We start from the raw sequence: 22,662 nt of genomic DNA, 5'->3' as shown, positions 1-22,662 counted from the left end.
ATATCTGTGTTGGAAATCGAAAAAGTGATCCAAGATCTCTACAACACCAAAAGCACCAAAACACCAAACACCAAAACTCCACGTTTAATTCACTTTACGTTTAATTCACTTTAATATATACACGATCATTCAGAACACAATGAAATTGATGATGGTCAAAAAATGTTCAGAGCATTGACTGTTAAAAAAAACGAAACAAAATAAAAAAACATACATTATGCCCATGTTACAGACTGGCGTATAGTCAGGTGACTTAGGTCGTCAGCGATAAACCCCTCCACAGTGGATTCTTGTCAGAAAATAAAATTCAGCATATCCGATAAAATGTGTTGCTTATCAAGTATTGTTTCAACATTAAACTTTTCACCACTGATGTTGATTTTTTTTTTTTTACTGCAATAGACAACATGTTGTCACTTTGAACGGTGGTGATTCCCAGCAACACATAATTCTAGGGTTAGAGTTAGAAAGTCACTCTCTCTTTTCTTGTCTTCCAAAATTCTTGGCAGTCCCCCGGTTCTCACATGGCCCTTAAAATCGTGAATATAGTGTGATCCTTGTCTATCATTTCAGCAAGTAATCAGTGAAAGTGGCCGTCCTAGAAAACGATCCCGGGAACAGTGAGATCCTTGACGTCGTCTTGCAAAAGTCAAAACAAAAGAAAAGTCAGATCTTCATGCCAAGCTTGGCTTTCTGTGGAATAAGCACAATGGCATACGTCCAATTTAGTGATCTGGAGTTGGAGATGGAAGTCTCAAAATCAAGGCTACAACATGTTGCAAATTATCTTTGAATTCATGAAGGCGTATATAATGGAAAATGTACTTTTAATGTACTGGAGCAGCTGTGTCAAACTCATTTTTGTCACAGGCCACATTGTAATTACGGTTTCTCATGGAGACCCTTTCATGCACCATATAACATGATCAGCTAGTTATCTAGTGGACACTGTAGTAATCACTGTTCCTGAAAGGGTTAAAACTGCTAGCAAATGTTATTCCATTGTTTCAAAAAAAAAATCACATATTCGATAAATAAACAGGTGCTTGAATAAATGAAATACGGGTTTAAAAAAAGGGTCTACTTACAATCCCTGTCGCATGTTTGGGTTTGACACTGTAGGAAGCCCGCTCCTTAGCTTGTCGGAAACATTCCTCTGCCACTTTGAGCCTGAAAGTTGTGTGATATATTGATTGATGTAAAAAAAAAAATATATATATATATAGGTATCCAACTAGTGCAGCATATTTACCTCTCCTTCAGAATCGATTTGTTTTCCTTCTTCCACAAGTCCTTAAAGTCAGAGGAAAACTCATACCAGATCGAGAAGATAGTGTTTGGCGAAACTTCCTTCTCCCCTGCCTTTGCCTTCACCGAGTAGAAGACTGTGAGCTCTAGGAACCTGTCAAAACAACACGATTTTAATTACGAGAAATACTTAACTGAAAAATGTTAATCTCGCATTCCCAGGTTTGATCATCATACAACCTCTCATTATGGTGAGGGTCAAACTGAAAAAAGCGATAGAATGCCTTCTCTTCTTTTATGATGCAATTGATGATATCAAATGTAAAAATTAAATACTGTAGTTAATAATAATGTTTGGTGTACTGCATTCATTCATCCGGTCAGTCATTTTGCTGATTAATTCTACTGGTTTCCCTGTGGTGTCAAACTGACCCACTTCAAATCAAAACATTTTAAAAAAATTATTCACAAAAAAAACACACACACAACAGAACACTATTTGACTGTCCCTGCTGGACAGCCCTGGGGCGCTTGTGATTTTTTTTGTGCCTGTCACGGGCAGCATTTTCCACAGCCCTGTTTTGTTCAGCGGAGATGTTGCCGCTGTTGGACAGTCTGGTTGGCTGCTGAAGCTGAGGCTGAGATAAGATATCCTTTATTTGTCCCACACTGGGGAAATTTACAGTCTACAGCAGCAAATTTGGGGGGTAGAAAGAAGAAAAATATAGTGTTTGCAAGCACAAAAATAAATGTCGATAAAGAGAGCTGTACACAGTTCAATATAAGATGAGGAGAGAGGAGCGTCGGTGTGGAGCGCAGAATGTGTATTTGGAACTGAGAGTCGCCGCTTGGAAATGAAGCGGATTTATTTACATTTTGAGCCTGGCATCTCTGATCCACTGGTGAAAAGACACTTTGATTCTCTTATCTTTCATTTAGAACTGCTTCAAACAACAAAGTGTATGCAGCAGAAGTGGTTAAAATTGCATGACTGTCTGTGTCTTATGTTATGTGTTGTGTTATTTTATGTTCACTGTTCTGTGAAGCACTTTGTTACAGATGCAGCTGTTGTGAAAGCGCTCTATGAATAAAGATGTATGGTATTGTATTGTAAAGTTACATCCCACTCTCGGGAATGAAGGCATCTGTGTTTGCGAAACTGTATTCCAATGTCATTATGATTTAACTTACGAGCAATACTGACCGTGCACTGAATGATATATGCAAACTCTCACGTTACTAGTTCAACACTATTATAAATGGTAATCCGATATGGGCTTGTCAATACTTACAGTTTGTGTGTGCTGCTGAGATGAGTTTCCAATCCTTCAAGCTCATGTTTCGCTACGGAAGAACAATGCATAAGACTTATTGTGAATTATAAAATACGATATACTGTAACACATTATTCTTTACATTCTCATTTCATGCAGTTTCACGTGACATTAAGTCAAGTCAATTTTATTTTCAAATGTGCAACATACAGCACAGATGAAATTTCATTTCTCTCAACCACAGGAGAGAGAGGAGCCGCTGCGGGTGCTCATGTGGTCATTTGCCTCGTGGGGCCGTGTGCTAAGTGCGGTCATTCATGTAGTTTATGAAAATAAATGGTGTCATCTTTGAAATATCATCAAAGGTAAAAACGCAATGCTTCAAACACAGTCTGTTCTTAATACCTTCTAAAATAAAATCACCCATCTTGTCCTTGAAAGGCTGTAGGTTATCTTCAATGGAAGCTTTGCACACTCGTTCCACCTCTGAGGTACATGCTGGGGGGGTGGAAAAAAATATTTGCATGATGAAGTTGGAAGACCTTTATAACGTAGACCACGTTGTAAAGCTTAACTGTAAAATACAAGTTTACATCGAAGGTCTTTTCTGAGTCGAGTCAGGTCTTTCTGAAAGTCTTCGAATTTCATCTGGGAAGTCTGGAACAACTCATGAGGCTCAGGGAGAGGATAAACACAAGTGTCTTTTCCAGCATCCTGCAGGGACATGTGGAAATGAACGCACAAAGCACATAACTGTTTGCTCTGCCAATAAAATGAGATCATATTTTTTATAAAAGTTCAGGTGAAACATTCAATTCTCATTTTAAATTACAGACAGCTACTAGAGGGAGAACATTGCTTTTATACACAACAAAAGGCATTTTTATGAGAAGTTTTACCTGATCAGTTGTATCCTTGCTTCAAGGGAATCATCATTACCAAACATTCTCCAGTGCTTCCTGTCATTTTTTTAATCTTTGCAGACACAAATATTTTCCAAGATGGATGACAATTTGAACTAGGTCTCATATGGTCTACAATAGTTTGTTTTTATATCCGAGCTTTATTTTACTCAGCAACGAAGCTTACAATAGTTCTGTTGTGAAGAAAACTTTATCTGCTCATCTTCCCAAACATACAAACGAATTTGAGCAATTCCGTGGAGCTAATGTCATGAACTGGTCATGCATGGATTTTCTTCCTGGACATGCTCATAATCATCCTTTGATGTAACATGATAGCAGCAGTAGAATGAGCTCAGAAGTCGATGAAAAACATTTTTAGGCCCTATTTTAGTAGAGCGCGTTTGTGAGCTTGTCTTCAAAACTGCCACAATTTGATTTTCGCTCACAGCAAGTCTAGTTTATCGTGTTTGAAAATTTAGCAGACGACACTGTGCCTTACTAGACGTTCCAGTGGACTGGGGGCATTTTCTTTTACACCCCCCCGTCGCACCTGGCAAAATGGTGACTCAAATTAGACTATATCTTAGACCACCTTGGAGCAGGTCTAAGTTGTGGCACAGGTGGCGTAACACGATTTGGGCGGATTTTGATCGAAGTGAAGGCAAAGAGATTCTGATCTCTGTAATCCTGGTAACAATAATTTTGAGAAATCACAGAACTGTTAATAAAATGTCATATGAAGTGTAAAATCTCACCTCATCAAAATTCCTTAGATAGTATGCAACTATGTAACACAGAAGACTTTTCATGCTGTCCTGTATGTGGACAAGAAAAACAAAACAGGCAGTTACAGGTATTCTGTGAATTCTGATGGCTATGGCTTCTATGGATTACTCATAACACTGTCAGTCTCTGTATATGTATTTTTGTTTACTCACACTGCTCTTGACATCTTTGAGTTTGGGAAGGATGTCAAGACTGAAGCCATCAGCTTGGCCTCTTGTGCGATTTCCTCCATTCATATAGTTGCCAAAAGCCAGCACCAGACCGAGAATCTGCTTCACCTTTTCACTGTCTTGTAATACCTATGCAAGGAATGATATCAGTTTCAACACTTAAAGGGGGGGGGGGGGGGGGTGTTCTAGACATTCATATTTGATACAACAGGATGATGGTCTTATCTGACTTCATAGATCAGAAACTATTCCCCCAACCATAAACATACACAAGATGGAGAAATGGATTGCATTTGTTGTATTTTCACTGGTGGAGGCAGCACTTCGTCGCCATTATACTTTGTTACAATTTGCGTGATCATGTCCCGCTTATCAGACGCTAATGCTCGCTGTCAAGTCATGGGCAGAGACAGAACTCCGTGCGTGGCCGATATTATGTAAATAAATAAATAAATAAATAAACGATAAAATTTTTTTACTATTTACATTGGAACTTGGTAAAATTCTGAGCACCTTGCTGACAGACATGACTTCACAAGACATTTAGTTCGTTGTAGGGCAGGTACAATCTTCCACACGTCCCAGTTTTTATATCACCTAAATAGTGACGCTATTATTCAACTGTGTTGTTGGAAGGAGGGAGATTAATTCACCTTGCATACACTCAGCAGCGTGTCCAGTTTCCTCATCAAAGAGGACATGCACTCAGAAAAGCTAGACTGGAAGAGGATACAAAAGACTCGACCAGAAAAGCTGGGGATCTGGGAGAGCTGGTAAAGAAACCTGGAAGCACAACCAAAAAAAAAACAAAAAACAAAACAACAACCCTAGAGTAATGTTAAATTTTAATACTGAAGTGTCAGTACCATGGCATCAACTCACTGTTCAGGTTTGTCCAGAGGTTTCGCATTCTCCTTGTCTTTTGTGGATTTAATGTGTTTTTCAATCTTGTCCATTTCCTCTGGCAATGCCCTCTGCGGAACACACATACGGGTATCAGAGTGACTCTTTGGCCAAACATGTCATTTTATCCATAAATCCATGTCTAGAACACCCCCCCCCCCCCTGTCCTTATTAAAACAATTTCACACTGCACTTAGCAATGTGCGGCGCCCCGTCGACAAACCCAGCATTGTATACGCGCTGCAAAAGCGCAAGGACAGAATGCCGTTTCACGGCACAGCGCCATGCGCAAGGTGGCCATTGATGCGCCCTTGAGTTGAAGAATGTTCAACTCATGGAGGGCAGCATAGCGAGCTCAAAAGACGCATCCAATCAGAAGAGCGACTGACATGATGATTTCACATTGCTAACAGCGGGAGAACCATCTCTGTTTTCCTGGTAGGCTACTCTGCAAGCACTTCAAAATATGGGGCAATCTTGCCCTGGGACAATGTCGTCCTTCTGAGTGAATCTAAGGAAAACCGAGGGCAATGCTACAAGGCCTTGAAAGGCTCAGATGAACATGAACCTCTCGCAACTGAATGTGGGTGAGAGTCAGGGCCACACCCTTGACTCAATGGCATTGGTCTGTGAGATAAAGCTGAAATACAGGAGTAGATAACCCAGCAAGAGATAGGAAGGTACAATAGACAGACAGTTGGTCGGCCAGTTAGTCGATCGGTCGGCCGGCCGGACGGAGGGACAGAAAACTGGATTTGTGTACTTTGTGTATGTAACTTACATTTTCATAAAGGGCCTGAATGGTCTCCAGGTCAACGATCGTGTTGTCCAAGTTCAAGACGGCTGCAGAAAATGTAAGAAAAATGGTGTTGAAACATGAGTGAAAGTTAACCCGAAATCCAAACAAACTCACCATGTTGGATGTCTTTCATATCAAGGTGTAGCGAGGACATCAGGATTCCTACAGCCTGAGAGCGTTTGTTGCTTAGGAGCTTGACAACCTAAGACAAGCAGTTGACACGAGTTTATCGGCTTTTGTCATTGACATTCCATTTTGTGGATTGTTTTGGGGTATTCTGAAACTCAGAATACGTTGGATGACATTAATGGAAACATGATGCATTTCTTGACAACTAAAAAAACTGTCTACGCAAATATCAACAACTATTAATGGCTTTAGTTGTATGTCTATTTTTGATACATAACCAGCGACAAGAGTAACTCCTCCGAATGTGGAACACGAAGTCTCAACTCTCAACCTGGAATGGTGTCCACAGTCTCTGCTAGCAGAATGCTAGCTGTGTGCCATCAGCCGGACAAGGTGTCGGTGACAAACAACAGCTTGCGGTCTTGGCATTTAGATGTGCAAAATGAGCGCCAACCCTCGTATTTCTATGGATCACGGAAGTGCATGGCTTTCGTGTCAAACTCAAGGCCCGGGGGCCAGATCTGTCCCGCCACATCATTTTATGTGGTCCGTGAAAGCAAATCAAAGATGTCAACTTCCACGATGCTTGATAAAATCACTACCAAAAATGTTCATATGCCATAAATGAAAGAGACATCGTCAGCATTTTTTTTTTGGTTACCAAACCCCTCAGAATAAACTGTTATACTTAACTTCTTTCGAGGGTTTCAGTCTGTCAGAGTTTTTCTCGGACAAAGTTAAAGAAATGACTCACAATGGCGCACAGGGAAAATTGTCTTCAATATCAACTGGAGCGGATCTCTGAGAGCGAACGACGGTTTAGTTGCTCCGCGATCACTCTCAGAGCCCCCCATTCCGCGAGTTCGAACTTTTATTGTAACATATGCAAAATACAAGAAAAACACTGCCCCCGATATTTGCATACCGCACCCCTGGTCCGGCCCCCACGGTCGTGATTGGTTACCTGGGTTTAAGCTTTGAACCACCGGTACGTTGGTGCCTTTCGGTCTGGTCTACATTGAATCAACATGTTGCAGACTTTGCGGACGACAAAAGTCGCCCGGGCGCGACGGGTGTTCTCAAATCGTCTTTTGTTGTTCAACCGCTGTTCCCGAATTATTCATTCCCCCTTTGTGACCGAGTCTCGCCCTCTCTCCTCTGATCGCCCACCTGCATTGACGTGCTAATTGTGGACTTCAACAGCCCTCCGGACAGGTGGCCGGCGCCTTTGTGCACAGGCATTTGGAGGTGCTGGATACGCACCCAAACGTTTAGACGTGCCCAAATTCAATGAAACTTTTAACATGATACAATTTTGCTCATAAATTCCTCTAACACAGTCATAACAGACCTACAAGGAAACAGTAACTAAAATGTGGCCCGTGACAAAATGTGACATGACATGCCCGGCTTAAGTCAACGCTTGGCATCGGCTCCATTTCTCTGTCACCATAGTTGCATAACTCATTGTCACATTGGTAGGGAGTTACAATGACTAGCGAAGTCTGTGGTTGCGGCTGAGATGTCCTGGTGTGTTGAAACTATTCAGTCAAGACCCCTGGAGAGGACATTTAAATGTATACCTGTTTGGCTTTGGACTTGGTGATTGTATCGGAGAGTGGCTGCTTTTTCTCCTTGACGGCTGTTTTGGAAAACAACTCTATAAACTCCTTAAAGTCCACATCAGGCTCCTCTATCGTCTCCCACACCGATGCCGACGATATTTCCCTAATAAGAAAAGAGAAGAATATACTGTTTCTGTTTGAAAGCACAACCGAATTATAATGGCGGTGGAACCTCCAAAGTCTAATGTCTGAAAGGGGTTAAATCTTGCAAACTGATTTTGGGTAAAAACATGCCTAAAAAAATATATACATTTTGGAAAGTACAGATCCTACAAAATAACAACAAGACCTAAGAGGTGCTCTTATGCACGTATTGACTGTATGAGACAAGTGTTGCTAGTTTTATGTTAATTGATTATGTCACGTAGTTATTAACTGCTGACTTGAAAGAAGTGTTAACATTAAAGAATAGACTGTGTGAGGTAATGCTGTACATGTTATTTTCAGCCATTTGTATGTAGACTACAGTAACAATACCCATTTACTTTTTAGCGTGCAACTGGATTCTGGTCCAATACAATGGCTTCATGGGTCTGGGAGGCTCCACCACTGCTTTCCTGGGTTTCTTTTCCTGGGTGAGGCCCAGCGTGTATAGCCCCAAAGGCAGAGGAGGAGGCAAGGAGCCCAGAACTCCCGACGGAGCTGGAGGAATGCAGATCGTACCGGGTGGAGGAGGAGGTCGGGGAGGCCCACAATAATGGGGAAGATTGGCACTGGGCCCACCGGGGAGTGGAGGAGGTGGGGGTGGAGCAAGACCGCCAGGGAGAGGTGGAGGAGGAGGTGGAGCTGGTCCACCAGGAAGAGGAGGAGGTGGGGGTGGAGCTGATTGACCAGGGAGAGGAGGAGGTGGTGGTGGTGGTGGTGGAGCAGGTCCACCAGGGAGAGGTGGCGGAGGGGGCAGTGGAGCAGCACCGCCAGGGACAGGAGGAGGTGGGGGTGGAACTGGCCCACCAGGAAGAGGAGGAGGAGGAGGTGGTGGGGCATGTCCACCTGGGAGAGGAGGAGGAGGTGGTGGAGGTGGTGGTGGTGGTGGTGGTTGTGGTATTGAACCTACGAGTAAGGGTGGAGCAGGTGGCGCCACAGGAACTGCTATCTGTACCGGCCCACCCGGAAGCGTGGGCAAGGGTTGCTGCTGACATGAACATTGGCTAAATGGGATTTGCAGGGAGCTATTGACTCCGCTTGGCTCACTGTAAGGCACTTTAAACTTAAAGCTGTCATCCATCGGCGATGTTTGCACCGATTTGGCTTCCAGGGAGCACAGAAAGTGATCCGCTTCAGTCTGAAAGTGAGCATCAGACACTTCCCTCAAAAGGCCTTCCATTCCAAGACAGTCCTTGGCTGTTTTGATGTCTCTGTCCAGCAGAGGGGGCTGCCGCTCCAGCTCAGCAATTTTACTCCTGAGATCTTCAATGGTTTGCTCCAGTTGTTGGATGACATTGACATGTTTTTCCTTCAGTTTCACTGTTTTCAGCAAAACCTCCTCCTGAAAATAGGGGATAGGTGGGGTGAAATTATAAACAAAACAACAACAAAAAAGCCATACAAATGAGGAGCTCTTCTGTAAGGAGTTGCATGTTCTACCTGTAACTGTTTATACCATGTGACAAAAGTTGTACTTACACCCTGGACCGGTCACCAGTTATTACCATGAAATTGTGAACAGCACATTGAGCTAGAACCGAACTGAAGTCTACCAAACCAAGAGCTTATGTGACTTACCTGACAATTTTGGCTCTCATTTGGTTGCTGCCGCAAACCCAAGATGCCTGTATGATATTCTGATGGGATGGAGAAACAAACCGCTCAGACTGCCACAATCCAGTACAGGCGCCAATCACAATGAAATTTGAAATTCACCAACCCCCCCCCCCAAAAAGAAATCTCTATATACAGAGGTTACTACAGTGGACAACTTATCATGTTATCAGGTTCTCATTATTGGTGCATGAAGGGGTTAATATTATCAATGGAGTTGCCCATCAAACTACATCTAAATAAAAATGTTTTACTATCGGACAATACATATCGTGCACAGGGGTGTCCTTCCTTACCCGGATCTGCGGCTTTGACTCCAGTATTGTCTCCATTAGGCCTGGAGTCTTTCAGATAACCTGGTTGCTTCCCCTCAAGAGGATCAAGAGAAATGGTTGGCTGGTTAACAGCTGCCCACGTATACAGCTGGTTGTGCTGTGGAGACATATTAATCAATTTATTCATATTCTGAATCGCTTATCCTCATTTGGGTAGTGAGTGTGCTGGAGCCGGACCAATCTGTCTTCAGCCGGTAGGCGGGCTACATCCTGAAGTTATTGTGTCATGTTATTATATCGAAGTACTACTATTCAAATGTACTTTTTCGACAAAAAAAAAAAAAAAAAATCCGCTTTTGCAGCAACATACATGGAATTTGGGTGATCCGGTAGAGTTGATATGTGCAGGGTTGGCTCCTAGTCGCTGTCTGAAGCAGTCTGTGAAAGGCAGAAGAAGACCCATTGCTAATATTCTGGAGCAGAGCCTCTCAGCTTCCTCCGGCTCCTCCTGTTGCTGTTGATGGAATAGTTTCTCGAGGAGAGTTCGACCTGGACATTGAGAAAAGTCAGTGAATTAGAAATCATTTGATTGTTAATACATAATACTTTTCAAATTATTAGCCCCTGTTGAACCTTCATTTGGAAGTTTTATTAAGTTTAAATTGTGTTAGGGACACTTTCCATTCAGTCATATTTTAACCCTTGATCAATGTGACCCACTGCATGTTTGGACACTGAAAAAAAAACTGAGCAGTAAAATGTTGCAATACATACATAAATCACTGTTAAAGTTGACTTTAACAAAGACTGGCTGCCTACAATCAGATTAATCAGTCGCTAGTCGCTTATGTTAACCGCAGCACTTTGTTGGTGTCCTGTTGTTTTGTTGAATGCTAATCCCGAGGCCTTTTCAATTGCCCTTCAAGGACAAATAATTGAATTTGAATTGAATTGAAACATTGACGCGCATAGAAAAAGACACTGATTTCATTAAAATTATGTAACGATACACAGAATATGATGTCGGCAGAATGGATCGGTCCCATGCGGTGAGTACATCAGCTCCACAACAAGCTTTCAACGTTGGCTTGTACTTTGCATGCGGTGTTTGCATCCTCTCCAGTTGCGCCACAATGCTACATTAACCCTTTCAGGGACCGCGGTTACGACAGTGGACAGCTTATCATGTTATAAATAAATTCTAATGATGAAATCTATCCACTCATCCATTTTCAACACTGCTTATCCTAAACAGAAATAAAAAATATTTGCGCGGAACGCGGCCGAAGCAATCACCTGTAAAGACATCTTGGAAGCTGCATGCAGCAATTTGTCCACATGAAGATCTCCTTGTTGCACAAAGGGGTTGGCTTCCCCCACCTCTGTACCCGAAGGCTTCTAAATCTCCAGACTCGCCATTGTTGAGCTTGCACCTCATTTTCCTCTCGAGCTCTTCTGTCCAGTCAGCTGAGCGACTCAGGGGACCAGCATTGCTTCGGGAGTCCTGTTTCGTGACTTGCTGATCGCCAGCCATCATCCTGAGAGCAAAAACTTCCAATGTGTTTGATTGATAGTTACTGCCATCATAAGAAAGCTAGGAAAACATGATACGCTTTAATTACATCCCTCCTTCTTGCGAAAAGTGTTCCGGAAGTCATTTCGGTTTTTGGGTCAATCCTACAGATTCTCAATGTGATTTTAGGACTGATTATAGGATAGTTCTGATGATGTGACGTGTTTTTGTGCAATACTTGAATTGTGAATCAATAGTGGGGTTTTTTTCCCTAAATTTAGGTGCATCTTTTGCCTTGGTCATACTTAAGTTCCCCCACATTCATCCATCCATTGTCTAACTAGGACCTAAACAGGAAATGGGTACTGCTGTCCTTTCCCACAACAGCGGCACCTCATTATTTTCACCTTTGTTAGAGAGGTTACAGTTTCATTGCTTTTTGTCAGTTAGCAGCTAACTCGGCTAACAGTTGCCACTCACTTTTTTTTTTTTTTTTTTTGCTGTTCAGGGGTCAGAAAAGTCACCCCAATTTTTATTTTATTTATTTTTTGCTGTTCAGGGGTCAGAAAAGTCCCAAATATTTTTGCTTTGTTGGCAACACCGCTTCAAACTATGAAAGCAATATTATTATCATAATATATATATATATATATTACAGTATTATATATTATACATATTACTATATTATATGTATATATTATTATTATTATTATTATTATTATTATATATTATTATTTTAATATTATATTATTGTTTTTAATTGTGAAAAAAATGTATGTCTCATTAACATTATTGCTCATATCAACATTCGTTTTGACAATATGACCGCAAATCATCCTGGTAAAAGACACCCATCCAAATCGAACCGTAGTTACCTTTGGAAATGTTGATGAGCTCTTCTTGGCGACATGGGGCTAAGGGAAGGAGACAGAGCCGGGGAATGTCCTGGCGAGCTGAGTTGTCTGGTGGTGGTCTTGATGTACGAAGGTAAAACGGGAGGGTACGGTTTCACCGCCGGGTTTGAGGGGGAAATGGCCTGGTTGGACCTGTGGATGTGTTTGGCTAATGTGGGGCTTCCTTGGGATGGTGTAAAACAAACACTGCTTCTCCTGGAGGGGGAAGTATTGGTCGTAGCAGCAGGAGGAGCGATGTGGTTACTTTCTGATACAAGACTCGAGCAGTCTTCAAGTGACTCAGCACTCGCAACTTCTTCACGCACGTTCCCTGAAATAAGTGCTACCATGGCAACGCTGCTTTTTCTGTGGTCGTCTTCAAGCGCTGGAGTCAGAGCTTCATTCGCGCCAGGCTCCTGCAGCTCCTCAATCTGGTTTTCGCCTCCCGCTTCCTGCTCCCGCGCGTGCGTACTGTCCAATGTGAAATTGGGGAAGTTACTTCCAGTTGCCGTAGTAACTGCTTTGACTGTAGCCCCCTTGTCCAGAGCGATGGCTGTGGGCGGGAACTGCTGCGTCCAGACGTGCTGGTCTTTTGTAACTTCAGGACCACTCGCAGGGGACTTTCTCGCCTTCTCCTCCTTCCCATTGAGCTCTTGAATCCCGTCCATTTCCTTCTCTCCATTTTCCCTCCCCTCGGATTTCTCTATAGGGGACAAGAAGTGTACCGGTAACTCTTCTGGTTTCTCAGTCTGCTGGTCCGTACCCAACAAGGTTCCGACCTCCAGGAAAGACAGCGCATCTGAGCCCAGCTCTAATTCCGGCGTCAGGTCGAGTGTTTGGATGGGGGGTAATTTCCCAACTCCGTTACTTTGTAGTGTCTTTGCCTCTGGTCCACAGCTAACACTGCTTTCACCTTGTACCTGGGACCCACCCGCCGTATCAGGCCCCTCACATTGCTGTTGGAGCCTGATAGCGAGCTGGATGTCTGCGAGCAAATCATCATGATCGGGCGCTGAGTGGAAGCTGTAAATGTCCGTGTCAGACCCAGAACTCCCTCCTTTGGGTCCTCCATCCTCTGTGGGCGAGGCAGTTTTCGCTGCTCCCGTTTCTGCTGCAATCCCCGCCCGCTGTTCGCATTCGCTTCCACCTTGTTGTTTCTTTTTGGTTTCCAGGAAGCCCAGTTCAGTGTCCGATTGCCCGAGCTCATCTGCAGACAGATCAGGCGTTTTCGAGTTAGCTCGCTCGTCGCCTTGCAACGCGAGCACGTCTTCACTCGAGCATGCATCTTTACCTTTGTGATGAGCCTTTCTCTTCCGAATCGAAAAAACAGAAGACTTGGACTCGCATTTGTTTTTCTTCTTGGCTGGACCAGTGCCATGTGTTCTTCCTCCTACCCCGTCTCCTCCTCCTCCTCTAGCGTTGCTTGTCCCTTTACTTTCATTCTTACCGTGATGTTTCTTTCCACCCCGCCTTGTCACATCTCCTCCTCCCTCGCTCCATCCCTCTTCAAATGAAGGGTGGCCACCATTACTGGATGCCGCTGCAGATTTTTTTTGTTTGGCTTCCTGGTTGCCCATGTTGCCTGAGATTCTCAGAAGGTAGAGGTCCTCTCCCTCGTGATTTGATCCCGAGGACAGGTACAAGCAATTTAGTCGCTGGTGAATAAAAAGCTACCGGGGATTGTCATGATCGATCTAGAAATCTTTGTCGTGTGGTGATTCCGACAAGATTAACACTCGCTTCTGGTTGCCGTGGCTCTATGTTGATGCTGATTCAGGAGAGACGGAGCTATTGCCCCCCCCCCCCCACCTCACCCCCTCCGGTTCTCTTTATTTCCCTCTCAGACGTACCCTCCCCCGCCCCCTTGCTCTCCATCTGCTGTGACAAAGCACCGCATGCTCAGTGGATCTCCATCAGCAAAGCATCATGCGAAATGTGACGCGCACATGGGATGGAAAGAGAAGAAAGTCATACCCAACAAAAGAAAGAATGAGCGGCTGCAAGAGTGACAAAAGGCTCATTCACTCCCACTCCAGTGAGAGTTCCTCACTACATTACCCATGATTCTCATTTTACTGTTCACATTAACCAATGTGGAGACTGGATAGGGTTGCATTTAAAGTGCCCTCTCAAAAAAAAAAAAAAAATTAAAGGGATACTTCACATATGTATCCCATCGAGCATGACAGTGACAAGTGGCTAGCACGTTAGCCTCACAGTGCAGAGGTGCAAGGTTCGAGTCCGGCTCTGGCCTTCCTGTGTGCAGTTTGTATGTTCTCCCATGCCTGGGTGGGTTTTCTCCGGGTACTCCGGTTTCCTCCCAGATTTCGAAATTATGCATGGTAAGTTAAGTGATCACTCTAAATTGTGTGTAGGTGTGATTGGGAGTGTGAACGGTTGTCCGCCTATGTGTGCCCTGCCAGGCTGGCAACCGGTTAAGGATGTACCCCACCTATTGCTTGAAGTTGTAACTAAAATTGCATTGTAAAACATTGTGTCAAATGTAGCGATAGATTTGTGGATAGCTGCAAAAATTCTGTGAAAGTTTTTCGAGAAATACCAGCCATCGTTAACAATTTTTTAAAACAAGGTTTTGCTTGGAATGACAAACAAAAATTTGATATGATTGCTGTATGTCGGCAGCGAACTCAACTCACTTTATATAAAGCAGCACTTTGGCAGATAGTGAACAATTCTTCAAAAAAAAGAAGGGTCAAACTGTTTATTGCTATTCCCCGTGGAACTTTACATTCGGTGTAGCTTAATGCTAAGTGACAGTACAATATGCCATAGATGGGCTAAGGAACAACATTGGTGTCGCAACGTTAAAATCCTTTCAGCATGAGATATTTGAACACATAAGGTGGAGCCACACATGTAGACATACAATAACTGTTATGAACGTGGTGGTGGAGGACCCCAAAAAGCAGGCAAGAGGGAGAAGCAGGTTGAACTTGACAAAATGCATTCAACAAGAATTCAAACTAACAACAAAACCCATGGCATACGCAAAAAAATAGGATGTGATAAGCACAAACCAACAGAAGTAGTGACAGCAACAGAAACAGCAACATATACAATGACCCGACACCGAGTGGTCGGGCCGGGAGTCCTTTTAACAATGACATGATGACCAACAGGTGTGCCGCTGTGGGAGGAGCCCGACAGAGTCACCTGTTGGTCCCAAATAAATCAACTGTGACAATAACACTGTGAAGTGTTTACCAGCGTTACGGAAAGTTCTAAAAAAAAAAAAAAAACCAAAAACATGCAATGAGCATTTCAAATAGCTCAAAAAACCTCCATAACAATTGAATGCACAACACAAAAGAATTATTAATGATCTACACCAGGGGTGCCCAAACTTTTTGGACCGAAGATCGAATTTTTCAATCAAGCAACCTCCCGCAATCGACTCGTTACAGAGCACACACACGCACATACACACGCACGCCATGATGAGCAACAGCCTGACACGGAGGCATGCGACGCACTTTTGCAGCCTGTTAACTATCGTAGCTCACACCTACCATTTTAAAGTGCCTCCCTCGGCCCTCGAGATTTATATTATATATATGGCCCGTGCCATCGGTGAAATAGACACGAAACACACTCTGAATGAGAATATAACCATAAAAGATATAGCGCAACAGCTCTGATCACAAGCTGCAATTGCAGACTGCTGAGCGCGAACAACTTCCGGTGACGCAGGTCACACGCCACCTTAGGTTAAAGATTTACCTGCATTATTTTATTTAATTTTTAATATACTTTTTGTGAAAATGAGACTGATAGGATGATTAGGGTGCAGTGTACATTAACACAAAAAATATATTCCTAACATGCACAAAGACACACAAATGGTTGTTTGTTTTCTCCTCTACACCCCTCGCGATCGACTTGGGACCAGGCGCGATCTACCGGTCGATCACGATCGATGTCATGGGCACATTTTCCTTTGGTGTACATTTACAGTAGGTTGAGTTTGAAGGGATCGTGATGCCATTTGAATCGTCACTGTATTTTTGACGCATTGATCGATTGACGCAATCTATCTGTATATCGCTCCGTACTTAAGCCTTGTTTTATGTTTACTTCTCTCAGTTTGACCCATGATCCAAAAGTGCCAGAAATGTCATCATTAGTCCTGTTTATATAATCATTAGCTAAGTAACTCGATGACTAAATTCAATCCATATTGATTAGACTTGTCACACTACTACACTTAGTACGTCTGTCAAAAACTGTGAAAGACGATCACTGCGACAATGCTCCTTTCTGTATCAGAAACTTTTACACGCTGTGACAAACACTACTTTGCTTAGTTTTTACTCGACTGTTGCAGTGCAACAGTAGTAGAGGAAGTCTGTGTAGATTTTAACCCTGTGCATGACTGACCCGTGGATTTCTGTTCACAGTCGGTACAATATGGGAACACAATCACTTACCTTATATGTTACCGTATTTTCTGCACTATAAAGCGCTTCGGATTATAAAGCGTACCTTTAATGAATGGATCAGCAATTCGAAATGTAAACTGTAGTTCAATGAATACTCTTAAAGTCTTTGGAAAGAGTATTGGAATTTCTGAGGATCACAAGACAAGTCTGTTTTTTTTTTTTGCGTAAGCATGCCTTGCCAAACTTTCCCAAATATTAGAATTATCATTTAAAAGCCCTGTCGCATTTTCGAAATTGTTTTCGTCATATTTCTGCTCTACATTTGATCTTTCTTTCGGCAAGCTGCAGCAGCATTCCTCTTATGAAATTGAGGCTTGCTTTTGTTTTGATTCCACTGGCACATTAAGATATCCCTGAACGTGGTTCGAAAAGTCTTGTTACACAGGGCGTAGCACATCGGGTTGACCGTGCTATTCACGTAACACAACCAGTATCCCAGCGCCCAAAGATTTCCCGGGATACAGTCTTGGCAGAAGGTGTTAACTAGGACCATGATGTTGTATGGTAACCAAGTAGTGATGAAGGCCAAAAGGATGGCACTCAGCGTCCGTGCCGCTTTCTTGTCATTTGCCTTTTTTTCATTCTTGCGTTTGTTCACCTCTGTCTTGGCTTTGGAGGCAAACCTTTTCGCATCTTTCATGGAGATATTTTCAGGGGACGCGTCCTCAGGAGGTGGCGGGTGTTTTGACTCGGGTGATTTTCGGTCCTTTGTCCTTTTAGTCTTCTTTCCATCTACGGAGAACAAATGAGACATCGTATTACAGCATGTTGTGGGTTTGATTTGTGACACAATTCCAATTTTTGTTCTCAAGTGGCACAATTTGGAGATTCCTGCTGAAGGGGAACAAAACATGCATTGATTCAGATATCCACAGGTCAAAAAAATCAGGCGTCTTCCAAATGTAAATTTTCATACGGAGTTCTGGATATCTGCTAATGCACCCTAGCGTTAATCGACTGATGTAATACAGCCCGGCGGCACAGTGTTCCAGCGGTTAACGCGTCGACCTCACAGTGCAGAGGTACTGGGTTCAATCCCAGCTCCGGCCTCCCTGTGTGGAGTTTGCATGTTCTCCCCGGGCCTGTGTGGGTTTTCTCCGGGTACTCCGGTTTCCTCCCACATTCCAAAAACATGCATGGCAGGCTGATTGAACACTCAAAATTGTCACTAGGTGTGAGTGTGAGCACAGATGGTTGTTTGTCTCTGTGTGCCCTGCGATTGGCTGGCAACCGGTTCAGGGTGTCCCCCGCCCTACTGCCCGAAGACGGCCGGGATAGGCTCCAGCAACCCCCGTGACCATTGTGAGGATAAAGCGGATCGGAAAATGAATGGCTGGATGGATGGGAGGAAACCGGAGTACCCGGAGAAAACCCACGCAGGCACGGGGAGAGCATGCAAATTCCACACAGGAAGGCTGGAATTGAATCCCGCACCTCTGCACTGTGAGGCCGACGCACTAACCAGTCGACCACTGGGCCGCCCAGAACAAAAGATATGCTCTAAAAATTAGAGTCGTGTTGATCATTAACCCTTTCGGTTACTACAGTGGACAGCTTATCATGTTATTCGGTTACAGGGTGCATTAAAGGGTTAAAAAAAAAAAAAGCAAAAGATTGGACTCGTGTTGCGGTTACCCTTATTTTAACCAACGGGGGGAGAGTCAGCACACGGCAACTAAATGGTGTGGAATGTTTAACAATAAAGTATTAGTTACTTGTTATTTTTAACTTTTGACACGGATCACCGCTGACTTTTGTGTTTTCTTGCAATTTCGTAAAATAGTCATCCAGAATATGTGTCACTTTGTATTTGGAATAGACGATACAAAAAAAATAATAATAATAAAAAAGAAAATGAAATCAAATAAAAATCCTCTGTTCTGAAGGCACGATTTGAAAGTTTTAACAACGCTCAACACACGTTAGGATTACCATATCCGACCTGTGGCAAGTCTTGTTTGGTCTGCATCATTTACTTCCTCTTCATCTTCGGAAGCATCGTTGTTGTTTAAACTGTCACAACAGCTCTGATCTGCAGGGACGGTGTTGTCAGCCCTTCTGAAACCGCGGCAAAAATGCGATGAAAAGTGGAAAAGGAACGCACGACATTTCCCCGCGCTTTCCATTCCTCTCGGAATACTCGAGTTGTCCTTGCCGTTGTCTGAAGCCTGCTGATTTTGCTCATCGTTCATCTCGTTCGCCGAGTGTATTTGCTGTGTCGACGTTGTGTCGGATTTTTCCTTTTGGCTCTTGGTCACGCCGTCGTCACTCCTGTGATTTTGACTCTGGCTGTTTCCTGCGCCTGAGCCCTTAAGACCTTGTATATCCTTCGCACGTTTCTCTGTCTCCTGATAGATCTTCCAAAACAGGGTTGTCATGATAGTAACTGGCAAGTAAAATGCAGCTATCGCCGTGCAGAATGTAATGATGGGCTCAGACAGAAACTGGATGAAGCATTCATTAGACGGCACTGTCCGCTCCCCAACGATGTACTGCCAGAACAGGATGGCTGGGGCCCAAAGAATGAATGATATTGACCAGGCTAAACAAATCATGGTCATGGCTCTTTTGGTTGTGCGCTTTGCGCGATAGGTCAAAGGCCTGGTAACGGAGAAATACCTAAAGAAAAAAAGTAAGGGAGAGACAGAAAAAAAAGACACGATTCAAAAACAATTTTAAGAAATTTAGCCATTGAAATTATTTTAACCCTGCTGCTCCATACGGACAGCGTCAGCGTGGAGCACGGAGGCGGATTAGGAACTGAAAGTCGGCGCTTGGAATTGAAGCGGATTTACATGGGACTGGAGAAGCGAGACAACCTATTTTTTCGTCAATGCAGCTTCTTGTTTACTTTCAAACTTTGCCTGTAGCAGGCGCGTGGGAAGTCATGCGGGCTTTGAACATGATGTCTCTGATCGCTTTTTTTGATTTTCGTCACGTGTAATGATGTGAAAATTGGACAAGTACTTTTGAGAAATTCAATTCTGATCTGAGAAATGTACCAAAGCAACTGAGGAAAAACTGAAAGCATTAAAATACTATCGGAGGTCGAAAAAAACAACACGTTACCTGTCAAAGCTTATGACGAGGAGGTTCATGACTGAAGCATTACTGGCTACATAGTCAATTGCAAGCCACAAATCGCAGATCACTGGCCCCAGAGCCCACTGATTCATGATGATGTAGGTGGTATACAAGTTCATGGATAAAGTGCCAATGGTCAGGTCGGCAAACGCCAAGCTCAGTAAGTAGTAGTTGTTCACGGTCTTCAGCGCCTTATTGATCTTGAAGGACAACAGGACTAAGATGTTCCCAACGACGGTGGCAAGTGAAAGTGATCCGGTGAGGAAGACAATTACGATAACCTGAAGATGGAAAAAAAAAATGGTAATTTTGAATAAAAACAATCTTCAGGAACCTGATGATGACATGACAAAATCAATTCAGTGTAGATTGCATTTACTAGTTAGAAAAAATAATGAATGACTGCCTAATAATTAAGAACATGTAGCTCAACTCAACCCTGAAAGAAAATGCGTGTTTTGGGTATGTTTTTGATTTGATTCCATATCTCTTAATATTTCTACCTTTCTACCATTCAACTAGCTTGGTACATACTATATAAAAAACAAATTGGCGCACACATTTTGAAAGGTTAACCGGTGCATTAAGATGAAAAATCTGCTCAGTTTTCCGTATTTTCAGCTCTATAAGGCGCTTCAGAGTAAGGCGCACCTTCAATGAATGTCCTATTTTTAAAACTGTTTTCATATATAGGGCGCACCACATTATAAGGCGCATAGAATAGAAGCTAAAATAGTGGCTGCAGTTGTGTTATGGATCCACTAGATGGAGCCACGCTAAAGGAATACAATACAATACATCTTTATTTATGTCGCGCTTTTACAACGGCTGCAGCTGTAACAAAGCGCTTTATAGAACATTTCAAATACTCCGTCCAATAATTCAGAATATTGTTCCTTATATAAGCCGCATTGGATATTAGGGCGCACTGTCGGCTTTTGAGAAAATGGAATCCTTTATGGTGTGCCTTATAGTGCGGCAAATACGGTACATTCACAATACCATACAATCACCAATCTGAAAAAAAACAACCCAGAATTGGAGCAAATCAGGATTTTTCATGCTTTGATTCTGGTGAAATCGGATTGTTACCTGCCAGACTGTATGTCCTCCTAATGGGTCAAAGTCGGCTGTTGCCTGGATTAGTGTGCTATTTCCCGGTGAGTCAGTGAAGTTTGCTTCATGCCAAATAATATGATTGCTATTAAAATGATGGGTACTCCACGCGCCAACACTGCCAGACAATATAGCAGCTTCCTGGTAGGAGCCATCTGAAATGGAAAGAAATCATATTTCCCAACCAGTATAAGGGATGACATGTTTGAAAACAGTTTTCCTCCATGATTTCATCGATGAGCCTCGTTTTTCATGGCGACAGTGTGATGGTGATGAGTTAAACATGGCTCCTCGATGATGAAATCCTGATAAGACGAGTGCGAGTTTACATGAATGGGAAGAAACTGGAGAAAAAAAATGTTCGTGGGTGCTCTGTCAGAGCTGGAATGATTTGGAGGCCTCAATCCAATCACGTTTCTCCAACTCACAGGGCCACCCCCTTCTTGTAAGGAGAGTTACGACAAGTCCTCTAAACACAGCGGTGTGCAAACATTTTCCTCAGAGGGCCTGATACAGGAAAATCAAAAGATGTAAAGGCCACTTGGAAATTTTTGGACAATTTATCAAGCAACCCAAAATCAGTCAAATTTGCAATTGCATATAGTTTATGTATTTGTGCTTTTGGAAAATTTGATATATGGACAGCTTTCTATAAGGCAAATAGTTACGGATTTTCCAACGTACAAAATTTTGGGGTGGTGAGACACTCACCAGAAAATATCTGCCCCTGCAGCTAAACCCTATCTCATGTTTCAAAGGCAGCTCTGTCAAACACTACACATTTTCACGTGAGAAAGGCCTCTCTGATTTTTATTTTAAAGTCATCTTATACTTGAAAATTATTCTCTATCGCCACTAACGAAAATAATAAAATCAATTTCTGGTCACAACTTCACGGATTTTCCCTAACATGGTGACATCTGGACAAAGGAGGGATTACTGTGTACTTCGTGGTAGTACCTGCTGCCAATAGAATTAGCTTTTCAAATGTTAAACATAGGTAGTAGGCGTTGTAGGCAGTACCCAAAGTCGCTGGTAGGAAGGTGCTTGCGGTTTCATCCATAATGACCAACAGGCATCTATAACAGGAAGAATGGAGATAAACATGAGAAGAGGCAAACTGGCCAATTAGAGTCAACCATTCCTTTGATGGTATGTAATCGGATTCCTTAATTGACTTTGTGAAAGAAAATACACCCACACCCACAAAGGAGTCATGATCTGACAGATTTGGAGCAGTTTTGCAAAAAGTGGGCAAAGATTTGCCACGCTGATAGATTGCTAGCCAAAACAAAACAAAACAAAACAAAAACAAAAAAAAACTCAGTATAGAGGTGATATGCTACATTAATGGCAGGAAATGTGCAATTATTTTTTTGGCCTCTATTTTTGTTTTGAATCACAAGCAAAGGAGGATTTTGAACTTGTGTGTGTGTGGCCCTTTTATTTCCACTGCATTATTATGAATAATATGTATTTTAAATTAACCAAATACCCAACATTGATATTAAAGCATTGGAACTCTTTTTGAATAAATGAACGAAGGCTTTATTATGAACATGCGATAGCACACAGTAAAAACAAACAAACAAACAAACAGATACAGGAAATTAAAGAAATCAAACAATAATAAAATATACAAAAACAGCAACATGCTAACACAACAAAATTGAAGGAAAGGAGAGATGCATAACCTGTTTTTCTTTTTTTTTTTTTTTTTAAAT

The 22,662-nt window shown here is 42.7% G+C and overlaps 2 protein-coding genes across 3 annotated transcripts; both read right to left on the bottom strand.

The window, feature by feature from the left end:
* Positions 1 to 77: 77 nt before the first annotated feature.
* Positions 78 to 14,071, bottom strand: fmn2b (formin 2b). 2 transcript variants are annotated; one of them, XM_086138956.1, is made up of 20 exons: positions 13,570 to 14,071; positions 12,261 to 13,485; positions 11,169 to 11,410; positions 10,243 to 10,421; positions 9,894 to 10,029; positions 9,562 to 9,620; positions 8,325 to 9,325; positions 7,798 to 7,942; positions 6,200 to 6,287; positions 6,068 to 6,129; positions 5,266 to 5,357; positions 5,037 to 5,166; positions 4,366 to 4,512; positions 4,183 to 4,242; positions 3,116 to 3,236; positions 2,928 to 3,020; positions 2,541 to 2,592; positions 1,253 to 1,402; positions 1,089 to 1,170; positions 78 to 693 (listed from the first exon to the last, which is right to left on the bottom strand). In XM_086138956.1, exons 1-20 carry the CDS (start codon positions 13,853 to 13,855, stop codon positions 667 to 669), a joined length of 4,377 nt encoding a protein of 1,458 aa, XP_085995082.1. In that variant the 5' UTR covers positions 13,856 to 14,071; the 3' UTR covers positions 78 to 666. The 2 variants fall into 2 exon arrangements, with proteins under 2 accessions (XP_085995082.1, XP_085995080.1); XM_086138954.1 differs by having other exon boundaries at positions 12,261 to 14,071.
* A 915-nt stretch (positions 14,072 to 14,986) lies between these two features.
* chrm3b (cholinergic receptor, muscarinic 3b) lies at positions 14,987 to 22,001 on the bottom strand. Its single transcript, XM_086099242.1, has 5 exons — positions 21,899 to 22,001; positions 20,915 to 21,093; positions 19,808 to 20,103; positions 18,681 to 19,357; positions 14,987 to 17,470 (listed from the first exon to the last, which is right to left on the bottom strand). Exons 1-5 carry the CDS (start codon positions 21,999 to 22,001, stop codon positions 16,995 to 16,997), a joined length of 1,731 nt encoding a protein of 576 aa, XP_085955368.1. The 3' UTR covers positions 14,987 to 16,994.
* Between the last annotated feature and the right edge of the window lie 661 nt (positions 22,002 to 22,662).

This window comes from Hippocampus guttulatus, chromosome 19, assembly GCF_054856545.1.
Source record: "Hippocampus guttulatus isolate MCC_2025c chromosome 19, RoL_Hgut_1.0, whole genome shotgun sequence".
Lineage (NCBI taxonomy): Eukaryota > Metazoa > Chordata > Actinopteri > Syngnathiformes > Syngnathidae > Hippocampus > Hippocampus guttulatus.
This window is presented reverse-complemented; position numbering and strand designations above follow the sequence as displayed.